The 12839-nt window shown below is 42.1% G+C and overlaps 1 protein-coding gene across 1 annotated transcript in view; it reads left to right on the forward strand.

The window, feature by feature from the left end:
- Positions 1–12839, forward strand: part of UGGT2 (UDP-glucose glycoprotein glucosyltransferase 2) — a 187893-nt gene that overhangs the window by 170712 nt on the left and 4342 nt on the right. Inside the window, exons 37-38 of the mRNA XM_029936528.1 lie at positions 2887–3003; positions 6953–7079. Coding sequence (XP_029792388.1) covers positions 2887–3003; positions 6953–7079 — 244 coding nt within the window. The remainder of the gene's footprint in view (positions 1–2886; positions 3004–6952; positions 7080–12839) is intronic.

Raw genomic sequence — 12839 nt, forward strand, 5'->3', positions numbered from 1 at the left:
TTGTGTCAGTTGTGAAAATTGAGTTTAGTTTAAATCTCCATGCCCAGATAGTTTCATCAGTGAATCCCACCAAACATTAAAGAAAAATAATACCAATTCTACTCATTCTATGAAGCCACTTGCCTTGACATTAAGACCAAAGACATTACAAGAAAGGAAGGTGACTGACCAACATTCCACGTGATGAACAGGTGTAAGAATCTTTAATAAACTCTCGGAAACCAAATGCAGCAATATATTAAAAAGACCCCATGTCATAACTAAATGGACCTTACCCAGGGTTTATTCTACTTTAGAAAAATCAGTGTAACTCACTATATTAACAGACCAAAAAAAAAGAAAAGAAAAATCATATGATCAGCTAAATAGATACATAAGAGCATTTGCTGTATCCAATATCCATTCCTAATGAAAACTCTCAGCAAAGTAGGACAAGAAAGGCACTTCCTCAACCTGATAAAGGACACCTATGGAAAATCTATAGCTAGCATCATACTTGAGGGTGAAAGACCGAATACGTTCCCCCTAAGATCAGGATCAAGCAAGGATAGCCACTCATCATTTCTCTTCAGCATTGTAGGAGAGGTACTAGATTGTGCGGCAAGGCATGAAAAGTCAAAGGCATCTGGATTGGCAAGGAATAAGTAACTTGTTTTTAGATGATTGAACCATCTATGTAGAAAATCCTCTATAATCTACTGGAAAGAGATATGGAACCATTAAATATATTTAGCAAATCTGCAGTTAGAAGATCAACATATGAAAATCAGTTCTGCATTTCTATACACTAGCAACAGTTGGAAATAGAAACTAAAAAGATGATAGTATTTTTAATAGCATTTTAAAAATTAATGACTTTGAATGATCCAGGCCTAGAAACTGAAAACTGTGAAACACTGTTGAGAGATTAATAATCATCTAAAAAACCATTAGATTTACCTTGCTCATGGGTCAGAATATTTAGTACTGTTAAGATATGATTTCTCTCCTAACTGATCTCTAAATTTAATGCTATTCTAACAAAAATATAGATTTTTTTTCCTATAGACTTTCTTGGGGAAGCTGACAAAGTTGATTATAAAGTTCATATGGAAATGCAGTAGACCTAAAATAGCCAAAACAGCTTTGAAAAAGAACAAAGTTTGAAGACTTATTTTGCCTGATTTCAAGACTTGATATAAAGCTACTATGATCAAAAGAGTGGTGTGGTGTAAAGATAAATAATTCATTCATAAATCAGAATAGAGATTCCAGAAGTAATCCATACATTTGGACAACTGACTTTTTTTTAAAGTTTATTTCTTTTAAGAGAGAGCACAAGCAGGGGAAGGGCAGAGAAAGAGAGAATAGAATCCCAAGCAGGCTCCACACTGTCAGCAAAGAGCCAGATATGGGGCTCAATCCCAAGAACCATGAGATCATGACCTGAGCCAAAATCAAGAGTTGGATGCCTGACCAACTGAGCCACCCAGACACCCCTGAACAACTGACTCTTTTGACAAAGAGGTGAAGGCAGCACAGTGGAGAAAGGACAGCCTTTTAAACAAATGGTGCCAGAGCTATTAGACGTCCATATACAAAACAAAGCACAATCCGTGACACATACCATATATAAAAACTAGCTCAGAACACCATAGATATAAAGATAAAATGTACGACTATAAAACTTTTAGAAGATAGGATAGAATATAAATATTTATGGCATTGGTTCAGACAGATGTTTTTAGACTGTTAAAAGTGTGATTCACAAAAGAAAATAATTGATAAATATATAAAAGAACTCTTGAAACTTATTAATAAAGATAAACAATCATTTTTTAAATTAGGCTTTAACAGACCCTTCACCAAAGATGATGATCAAGTGGTAATAGACTCATGGAAAGATGCTAAACATCATTAGTCATCAGGGAAATTAAAAACTACAATGAATAATTCCACACACTCTTGGATGGTTAATATTAAAAAGACTGACCATACTAAGTGTTGAGAAGGATGTGCTAGAACTCGCGTGTGTTGCCAATGGGCATGTAAAATACTATAATCACTTTGGAAAACAGTTTGGGGAGTTCTTAAATTATACCTATCATATGACCAGTTGTTTTCTTTCAAGGGAGATGAAAGCATATGTCTGCCCACATACTTGTGCATGGGACAGTAGCAGCTTTGTTTGTGAAATCCAAATCCTACAGCAATCTTGTATTCATTACCTGTTGCTACCTAATGAGTTACCTGAAAACCTAGCCACTTGCAGGAACTGTGGGTCAGGAATCCTGGCCTGGCCTTGCTGGGCATTCTGCTCCACACTCTCTCGTGACGCTGAAGTCTGTGGACCCAGGGGTTGCCATCTAATCAGAAGACTCGACTGGGTCGGCCACTCACATCATCGTGGGCAGGATTCAGAGGACTTTGTCACCTAGGAGGCTCATTTGCCATTTAAACCTCCTTTAACCCGGGTGCCAGCAGTCTCTGCTCAGGAAGCCGTGAGTGCAGAGCTGTAAGAGTTCTCCTGGAGCACTGTTTCCTAAGAGGGAAATGAAAGCTCCGCTCCGAATCTGGAGAGCGCGGTGACGGCGTGGGTGACGGTCGCCGTGTTTCAGGGCAGTGAGGCTGTCCGCTTGGGGGAATGAAGAGCAGTGGGTTTCTGGGCTTCCCTCTTCATTCCTGACACGAGGGGTGAAGTCAGGGCAGCTGTGGGCATAGTTCGACGGCATGGATTCATCGTGATGCAAGATGATTAAGTCAGATTAAGTATCTACTAGCTTAAAAATAGATATTTTAGATCTGCGTATGTCTTCAGACCTGTTTTTAATTTAATTGACCTCATCAGCCTCGTTCGCTCTGTCTCTAATTTCTATATCTCTTTGTTTAAATCATCTTTTTCTATAGGATCTTCCCAATAATATGATTTACCAGGTGGCCATTAAGTCTCTTCCTCAAGACTGGCTGTGGTGTGAAACGTGGTGTGACGACGAATCCAAACAGAGAGCCAGAACCATCGACCTGGTGAGTGCGCGGTGCGCGTGCGCGGAGGCGAGAGTGCTCCGGCACGGGCGTCTTCCCTCTTACAGATGGGGTGGCACGCATACGACGCTGCTGCTTAGTCCTTTCTTTACTCTTACATTCACGTAGGTTGGCCCGGGGCAGGGCTGTGTCGGGGGGCCTCACAGGAGGACTCACAGGACTCAGAATATCATCATACCCACGGCCCTGCTTTATTCCAGTGGGTACTGAGCCAAAGGAAAGGGTGTGTGGGGCGGAGTCCAGAGAAAGCCGGATGCAGGCTTCCAAGAGCCCTCTCCCCGGCAGTCCCCCCCCCGCCCCCCGCCGGCTTAATCCCTTAGGCCTCGGCAGTCCCACAGCACACCCCAAGCGTCGTCCACCAGGGAAGCTTACTAGGAACCCGGCGCCCAGGATTCTTACTGAGGGCTGCTCTCAGGAGCACGCCCCTCCTGTCACGTACCAGGCACTTAACACTCAAAACACTTATAATTGCCAACATCCAGAGGGAAAGCAGGTGTTTAGCATCACCTGCGTGGTTGGCACAGGTTGGGCACGGTGGGCCATCCTCGCCAGGACTGGTGGGAACGCTCCCGAAACCCACGTTCCCAGACGCCAGCCAAGGGCCCTCCGCGCAGGCAGGCCTTTCCGAGGCTTGCTGGGCCCGTCCTCACGCACAGGGGCGTCTGAGAGAACGGCCACGGGCCGCCGAAGTGCCCCTGGATTAACTGCCATCTTAATATGCAGTCAGTCCGGTAGTTTCCCAAACGAAGCTAACCAAGGTAGTCCTGCGTCTACTGGAGTATCCCGTACGTGTCTGGTTTTTCCCTTCCTTTTGAGAAAATTTTTAAAATTTTCATTTTAAGCAGCTTATGCTACACAGTTAAATTGTAAGCAGTTTCTCCTAGACATGAAATATTTCAAACTAATTTATTGTCCAGCTATATTGTACTTACATTCCAGTACTACATTGTTTTTAATAGTTATAGGATATCATCATTCTTTTTCTGACCATATTGTTTTCATGTGCTAATTTAAGTTTAAAATAACTATTTATAAGATCTTCAGTTAAAAAATAAACTATCAAAATATTAGCATTCATACAGTTTTGGACAAAGTAAGAGAGGACAGTAAAATCCAGAGACATTTTTCTAGTACTTGTAGAAACGTATAGGAAAGTGGTAGCGCACCAACTTGGCAGATTGCAGGCAGACGTGATAGGAAATAGCAGAAACGTGATAGCTTGTTAGGAAGAAAGCAAGGGAGTTTTCTAAAGAGAGGTCAAGAACATTGCTGAACATAACTCGTAAGATGTTACAGCTGTGCTGTGACATAGAAGGGTGTGGCTCCTACATTAGTGACATAAGGTCTCCTCGGGATCTCGAACACTCAGGTTAACGTGAGCTAACTGTAACAAGCCCCCAGATTTCGTGGTGCCACCCTCACCGAAGTCCAGATCTAAGTGGCTGTCGTCAGTGAGTAGCATCCCTGTCCGTCCACCTTGTGGCTCCTCCTTCCTCTGAGGTACTGTCATCGTCTGTACCCATCAGTAGCTGCTCTGTCCAGTATGGCAGCCACTTGCCACATGTGGCCATTGAGCACTTAAAATGTTGCTAATCTGAATGAAGATGTCTTGTAAAGTATGAAATACACACTAGATTTTGAAGACTCGGTACAATAAAAAGAATGTAAAAATATCTCTTGCTAATATTTGTATTTGTTACATATTGACTTATGATAGTATTATTGATATATTCGTATGTTTTACCTTTAATACTTTTATATGTGACTAGTAGAAAATTTAAAATCACATATGTGGTTTCCATCATATTTCTGTTGGGTGGTGCTGATCTGGAGGGGAGGGAAAGAGTATGAGGAATGCTTCCTGACTCCTAGAAGCCACGGCCCTCGGTGGATTGGTCCTGTGGCCACAGCTAGATGTAAGAGGAGCTAAGAAAATGTCATTTCTGGGTGGGCAGCTACTTCTTAGTGATGGGTCACATAGAAAAAAGATGGCATAAATTTTGGTGGACAGCTAGCCATCCCTCCTTCAGGAACACTTAAAAGTGAGAGAACATGCTAATTTGGGCCAACTTCTTGGGGGGAAAGTTAAGGCAGTTCAGACAAATGCCAAAGAAATGGCCTAATGAAGAGGGAAAGGCGTGATTAATGGTATCAAAGGTAAGAACGGGAGCATTTATGAATATCATGATACTGTCTCAGCTCTGTTTCCGTCAGCCTGGGCGTTACTGACATCTGGGACCATGTAATTCGTGATTGGGGGGCTGGGGGCTGTCCTGGGCACTGGAGGGTGTTTAGCAGCATCCCTGGCCTTACCCCCTAGGTGGCAGTAGCCCCACACTACCCCCTGGTCATGACACCCAAAGTGTGTCCAGACCTCGCCCGAGCTCCCCTGAGGAGCACAATGCCCATTTAAGCACCACCACGTAGATGGGGGGGGGGGGGGTTGTAAGACAAAAAACTAAGGGAAACTGTATTTTAATAGTTTCTGACAGAATTAAAATGAAAGAGAATAGTTCCAGTATCTTCACCTTATAATGCCTCTAAGGTTAATTTCTGCAAAGAAAGGCCTCTTCCCACTTCAGGAATAAGATCGACAATGCAATGAACTGAAGATACTTGATGAGGCAGGAATTAAAGACAGCAGGCTCATGGCTCATACCTGACCAGTAGCTTTCCCGTAAGGAGTTAAGGAGAAGGCAAGTTACAGCATCTACAGGAAGATGCACATGGAAGTATGAGCTTCAAACGTGTAAAGAGCAAACGGGATGCTCCCGGAACTTTGTGACACTTGTGCGCCTCCCACCATTCTTCGTATCTCAGTTGGGGGCGTCTCCGTTCTTCATGACACTCAGGCCCACCCTCTGGGGTCATCGTTGACCTCTCCCCCCAGCTCACATCCAGCCCGTTAGCGTCTTGTCAGCTGTACCGCCCCGTACATCCAGAGTCAAGTCCGTCTGCTCCCTTCCCCTTTGCCGTCTGACCTTTTAAGTTCCCAAGAAACCGCATAGTAGGACCAGTTGTGCACTGAGTCGGTTAGTTTACACCGACCAGGTGTCAGTGGGAGCGTGGAGACCTTATTCCACAAGCAAGGAAGCACTAACCCCGCCCCCACACCCAGTTCAGTGAAGTGTGTGGGTCTCGCCACCGGTCAGCAAAGAGTCGGAACCCAGAGAAGTGAGGGTGTGCGTCCGTTGTTACTCCGCTGTGTCTGTCAGCTGGACTGGTCAATATGTTTGGACACGAAATTTGTAAACTACTCTGAATTTCACACCTATCGGTATTCTGACACATGAGTTCCAGTTAACTAATTTTTAATATCCTCACAGTTGCTAACTAGAAACCAAGTCCTACGAAGGGGAAGGAATGCTTTAGCTAAAGCAACTCAGGGGATTTCTGAAGGCTAACCAGTACATTTGTGGAAAACACCAAGTATCTACACCAGATTGCGGTCCAAAGAAAAGACAGGAAAACACTTACTGATACATGCGGACTATGCAAAATGGTCCTGTAATTAGATCTTCTGTCAAAGCATTTTGCAGAAGTGTTTGACAGACTCCTTGCTAACCATCAGAATGTTTTTAAACAATTTTTGTTTAAATTTCTGATTGAGGTCTTTGCGTTAAGTACTTACTGCTTACATAAACCATCATTTCTCATTTCACTTGATCCTTTCCCTGTTAAACTAATTTTAGTACTTTTATTTTTTAGTACCTTAAATATTTAGTACTTAGGGCTCTGCTTTTTATAAAATTTGTTTTATTTGTTCTGACGACACCGTAATGTCCTCCAGTATTCCCTCGGTTTCCTGGACAGTGGTCTGTCCACCCTCCATCCTCCCATCCCTTCCTCCCTTGCTCCTTCCTTAGCTGAAGTATAATTAACATACAAGGAAAATAGTTTTTAATTAACCAAATTTTACTTAAACTTTTAGTGCAATAATCCCAGAACAAAAGAGCCCAAGCTAAAAGCTGCCGCCAGGATTGTCCCAGAATGGGTGGAGTATGACACTGAGATACGACGACTCTTAGATCACCTTGAAAACCAGAAGAAAAAGTCAGGTAGGCCGTCATCCTGTGGTGGTGTCAGTCGTGTGTGGCCTGACGTGAAATAATAATAGATGACAAGCTCATTTCTTGGTGAATTTATTAAATGATCAGATCAGAATTTCTTTCAGAAACTTTGTGACATTATTAAGAATTTCATTTTCATGTAGATTTAATAAACTCACAAATTTAAGACATGGATCTTTTCTTCCCCCATGGATGTAACTTCCATTCATATCGCTGCGTAAGTGGGTGTTAAAGCCCTAGTCTCCTGAGGCAAGAGGTAGAAAGTGAACGTAGAAAAAATGTCTTTAAGATTACACCAAACTTCCCAAATGTGAAAATCCAAGCCCTGAGGTCATAGAAACTAGAACTATTACCTCCTATCTCCTAAATTAATCCCATACGGAGTATGGATTTCCCATGTGTTCCTGGTTCCAGTAGCCCTAGTCAGGGCTGGAGGGTGACAGGGACTAGATCTGCTTCTAAGGTTACAGTGTGGTTACCTAGGCGTTTCGTACTCCACATAAACCTCCAACAAATAAGTGTCGACTATTCTGTTAAAGCTGCTATAAATTTCTTGATTGCCTCGGAATTCTCTTTCCTCGTCAGTGCCTAGGTCTCTCAATTTGTCTTTATTCTTTTTTAAGAATAGCACTGTGTGGGGCACCTGGGTGGCTCAGTCGGTTAAGCATCTGACTTCAGCTCAGGTTGTGATCTCACTGTTCATGAGTTCAAGCCCCACATCAGGTTCTGTGCCGACAGCTCAGAGCCTGGAGCCTGCTTCAGATTCTGTGTCTGTCTCTCTGTCTCTCTCTGTCTCTGTCTGTCTCTGTCTCTCTCTCTCTCTCTCTCTCTCTCTCTCTCTCTCTCTCTGTCTCTGTCTCTCTCTCTCTCTGCCCCTCCCTCGCTCATGTTCTGTCTCTGTCTCTCAAAAATAAACATCAAAAATAGCACTGAGCTCCATTCAGTGTTAGAAACTTTCAAACAGGTTGTTGTATAATTCTTTCCAGTAATTCACAATATAGTCTTTATTTTACTCAGCTTTTTCTGGAAGCTGAAATGTTAAATATGAACATAAGAATGTTATATATAAGGGCGCCTGGGTGGTTCAGTCAGTTGAGTGTCTGATTCTTAATTTTAGGTCATGATCTCATGGTTTGTGGGTTCAAGCCCTACATCAGGCTCAGTCCTGGCAGCATGGAGCCTGCTTGGGATTCTCTCTCTCTGCCCTTTCCCCGCTCGCTCACTTGTGCAAGCACATGCATGTGCACTCTTGCACTCTTTCTCAAAACAAATAAACTTAAAAATATATATAAACTTTCTCACATAAGTGTGAAATTGTGTTTCATCTTGACTTTTTGTATTCCTTAACAAAACCAAAGCAGTTATTTTCTGAGAGGTTCAGTATTTAAAACACATCCATGTTTTGTTAATTATTTTTTTAATGTTTGTTTGTTTTTAGAGAGAGAGCGCACAAGGGAGGGGCAGAGAGACAGTAGAGAGAACCCCCAGCCCAGCATGGTGGGGCTCCACCTCACCAACTGTGAGATCATGACCTGAGCTGGAGTCGAGTCAGGTGCTTAGCTGACTGAGCCCCCAGGGCCCTATTTTTAATTAATAATTGAAATATTTTAAGACACCATTTCAATTCCGGAGATTCTGTAAGTGGTGTGACCGAACTGTTTTCAAAGGGAGTTGAAGACAGAAAAGGAGGTTTCAAAAAGGGGACCAAAGGAAGACCAAAAGGAAACTTTAATTATCTCAAAATTTTTAATGAAATGTTTCTCTTATCAAACTGGAAAGAGTTAAAGGATTAATAGTCTCCAGGGTTAGTGAGGGCACTGACCAGTGAGCACTCCTAGACGTGCAGCAGCGGTGTAAGTTCAGGGAATTGTATGATGTGTATAAAAACTAAAATGTGTCCTTTGACTCAGTAATTCACTTGAAGAGGTTTCCATTTACAAAAGAGAAGTGAGAGGCGCCTGGGAGGCTCAGTCAGTTACGCGTCGGACTCCTGACTTCAGCTCAGGTCGTGGTCTCACAGTCCATGAGCTCGAGCCCCACGCTGGGCTCTGTGCTGGCAGCAAGGAGCCTGCGTGGAAGTCTCTCTCCCTCCCTCTCTCTGCCCCTCCCCTCCTCGTGCGTGTGTGCACGCACATGCTCTCTCCCTTCCTCTTTCTCTGAAACAAATAAGAGAAATATATATACATGGTTGTTATACCATTGTTCGTAATAATGAGATAGAAATCATTGATCACTAGTAGAAGATTGATTATATAAACAGTGCATACAAGGAAATTTTGTAGTCTTTCAAGAGAATTGAGATAAATGTATTTTGTGGATATCATGTTTTGTTAAAAATAGAGTAATAAAATGGCATGTTTGTGTCTATGAATATATACATATGTATGTGGAAAATAAGTTTTATAAAAGATTACTGAATTTTTATTTAATTTTGAATCACAAATGTCAGTTATAAACATGAAAACAACATGGAAGCACTATGTGGCGAATAAAATTGGAAGGCCTCTTTTCCTCACAGACAAAGAGGCCGCCCTAAGGCTGTGGGAGGCCTTGTTCGAGAGCGTCTGCACTCTCCCGCTGTAGGCTGTGTTGTTCTCGGGGGTTGCTCTAACACAGAACCCGGGGGAGGTGACTTAAAATAAAATGTTTGTCTCACTGTTCCTCACTGTTGAAGTCCAGGATCAAAGTGTCTTAGGGTTGGTTCCTTCCTGAGGGCGGTGAGGGAGGATCTGCCCCAGGCCGCCTCCTGACTCGGAGGTGGCCCTTTTCCCTCCGGGTCTGTCCGCACTGCCTTCTCTGTGTTTATGCCGGCCTGCGGATTTCCTCCTCCTACGAGGACAGCGGTCGTGTCAGACCAGGGTCTGCCTGACACTTCGATCTCATTACCTCTGTGAAGACTCTGTCTCCAAGTGAGGTCACATCCCAAAGCGCTGCAGGTTAGGGATCCAGCGTATGAATTTTGGAGAAACACAGTTCCAGCTGTAACATGCACAGAGTTGACAATCTGGTCATATGTTCAGGGGCCATTTGTAATTTTTTCTGTTCTCCAACTGCTTATTCTTCTCTTTTGCTCAGTGTCTAATAGTGGAAAAAACTGATGACCTTTATTTCAGAGATTTGTGTTGCCGCCCTTATCACACACGAAATTCCTTTGTGACTTACGTCTCACTTGGCACATTTTTTATCCTGTTCCATTTATCTCTGTCTATACATGTACCTATTACATACTTTTTTAATTATTGAAGATTGATAGCATGTTTTAGTACTGAGTAGGGCTCATCTACTCGTTACTATTTTGTTATTGTTGTTCTCCTGGTATTCTTGTGTATTTTTCCACATAAGCTTTAGAATCATCTAGTTCCAGAAATTTTTCAATTTTTCTTTTTTGATGAGGCGTAGGGAGGAGGATGGAGGGAAGATTACATTAAATTTATCACTTAAGTTGGGGGGTATTGACGTCTCTGTGAAAACTGTTCTTGTCTCTAAGAACATGGATCTTCTAGACGTTCAGTTGCAGTTTTATGTTTGTTGGGAATCATAACATTTTCATCAGATAGGTTTTATACATATATTTTTAAACTTGTTCCTAGGTTTTTCATCTTTTTGTTATTATAAATGGGATTTTCCCTCACACTGTATATTACTGACATTCGGTTTACATAGAGAGGTTATTGATTTCTGTATACGAATTTTTATTTCTATGATCAAACTCAATTCCCGTATTTCTTACAGTGATATTTCAGTTGGTTCTCTTGCTCCCCTCCAGGATTACACACATCTTATCTGCAAACAAAAATGGTTTTTCCTCTAATCATTGTACCTCACATTGCTTTGTCTTGTCTAGTTGCTTTGGTTGATATATCTAATATGATGTTGCGTAACAGTGGTGAACTAGGCTTCTTTTTCTCACCTTATTTGGCCAACCTTCTGTGTTTCCCTGGTAACATAATAGCTTTGGACTAAAGAATTGATCTACTGAGGAAATAGCCATTGCTTCCCGTGTATCAAGAATGAGTTACATTTTATCAACCACATCCTCAACAAAAATAGAAGTGACTATATGGTTTTTATATTTGATATATTAATTAATAGACTATATTAACAGATTTTCTAGTATTGAATAATTCTTATGTTCCAGGAACAAACTCAGCTTGGTCATGACCTATTATTCTTTATTTTTACTTTTTAAAAATTAAGATATAATTGATAACTATACCATTATACTAATTCAGGTATATAACATGATTCATTATTGGTATATATTGATATATATATATGAAGTTATAATAGTAAGTCTAATATTTATTACCATACATAGTTATAAAATGTTTTTCTTGTGATGAGAACTTTTAAGATCTCTTCGCAACTTCCAAATATACCATACAGTATTGTCAACTACAGTCACCATGCTGCATTAATCCCTGTTACGTGTTTTATAAGAAGAAGTTTGTACCTTTTGACCCCTCACCTATTTTTGTCCATCCCCCATCCTCACTCTGACAACCACTGATCTGTTCTCTGTGTTTGTGAGCTCAGTATTGTTTTATCTTAGCTTCCTTATATCAGTGAAACCTGTAGTATTTGTCTTTCTCTGTCTGACTTATTTCTTTGAGCGTAATGCCCTCGAGGTCCATTTATGTTGTAAACAAATGGTAGGATTTCCTTCGTTTTGTGTAATTTTTTGAGGACTGTCACGTGTTTTCCATCATGACTACAGCAATTTCCATTCCCATCAACAGTGCACCGGGGTCTCCTTTTCCCCACACCCTTGCTAACACTTCTTCTAGTTTGTCTTTTTGATAATAGCCATTGTGCGGGTCTGAGATGATCTCACTGTGGTTTTGATTTTCATTTCTCTGATGATTAGTGATGTTGACTTACTTATCTTTTTTTGGGAAAATATCTCTTCAGAGCCTCTGTCCATTTTCTTAATTGGATTGTTTGGGTTTTTGCTATTAGATTGTATGAGTTCTTTATCTATTTTGGATATTACCCCTAACCAGATATATCGTTTCTTTGTTCTGAGAAGCGTTTTACTTTCACGTAGTCCCATTGGTTTACTTTGGCTTTTATTGCCTTTGCTTTTGATGACAAATTCAAAAAATCATTGCCAACACTGATATCAAGAAGCTTACTGCTTGTCTTCTAGGAGGTTTATGATTTCAGGTTTTGAGTCTTTAAACCATTGTGAGTTAATCTTTGTGTTTGGTGTAAGAAAAATGCAAAGTTGGGGTGGAGCCAAGATGGCGGAGAGGAAGGGAGCTCTGTAAACTCCGTCCGCACCATTTTTCTAACTGAGAAGGATATTACGTTCATCTGCAAGAGCGGAAGAAGAAAATATGAACTTCAGAAGGAATAGAACCTCAAGGATACCTGAGGCCAGCCCAGGACGGGCAGGGGAGGTAAGATCCCCAGCCCAACGTGGCACAAGCGCGGCGCCTGAGAGACAAAGGGAAGAGACAGAGTCGGAACACGCTCATAGAACTGTCTCTGGGGAAGAGGTATAGAACGCTTGGCTGCGCTTGGAGACAGAAACTCGCTCCATAGATAACTGCTGGGTAGCCGGAATCCCGAACCGGGGTGGCGCAAGAGAAGGAACAGCTTCCAGCCCTAAGCCATCTCGGCGGGGAATCAGAGGCGTCTGTGGCTGTGAGAAGCGGCTGCACTGGGGAGGCCCGTGCCACTGCGGAAGCGGCCCGAGCAGCGACTGTGCCGGGCGCGAGCAATTCGAACTTGGTTTTGGGAACG

Source organism: Suricata suricatta, chromosome 4 (genome assembly GCF_006229205.1).
Source record: "Suricata suricatta isolate VVHF042 chromosome 4, meerkat_22Aug2017_6uvM2_HiC, whole genome shotgun sequence".
Classification (NCBI taxonomy): Eukaryota; Metazoa; Chordata; class Mammalia; order Carnivora; family Herpestidae; genus Suricata; species Suricata suricatta.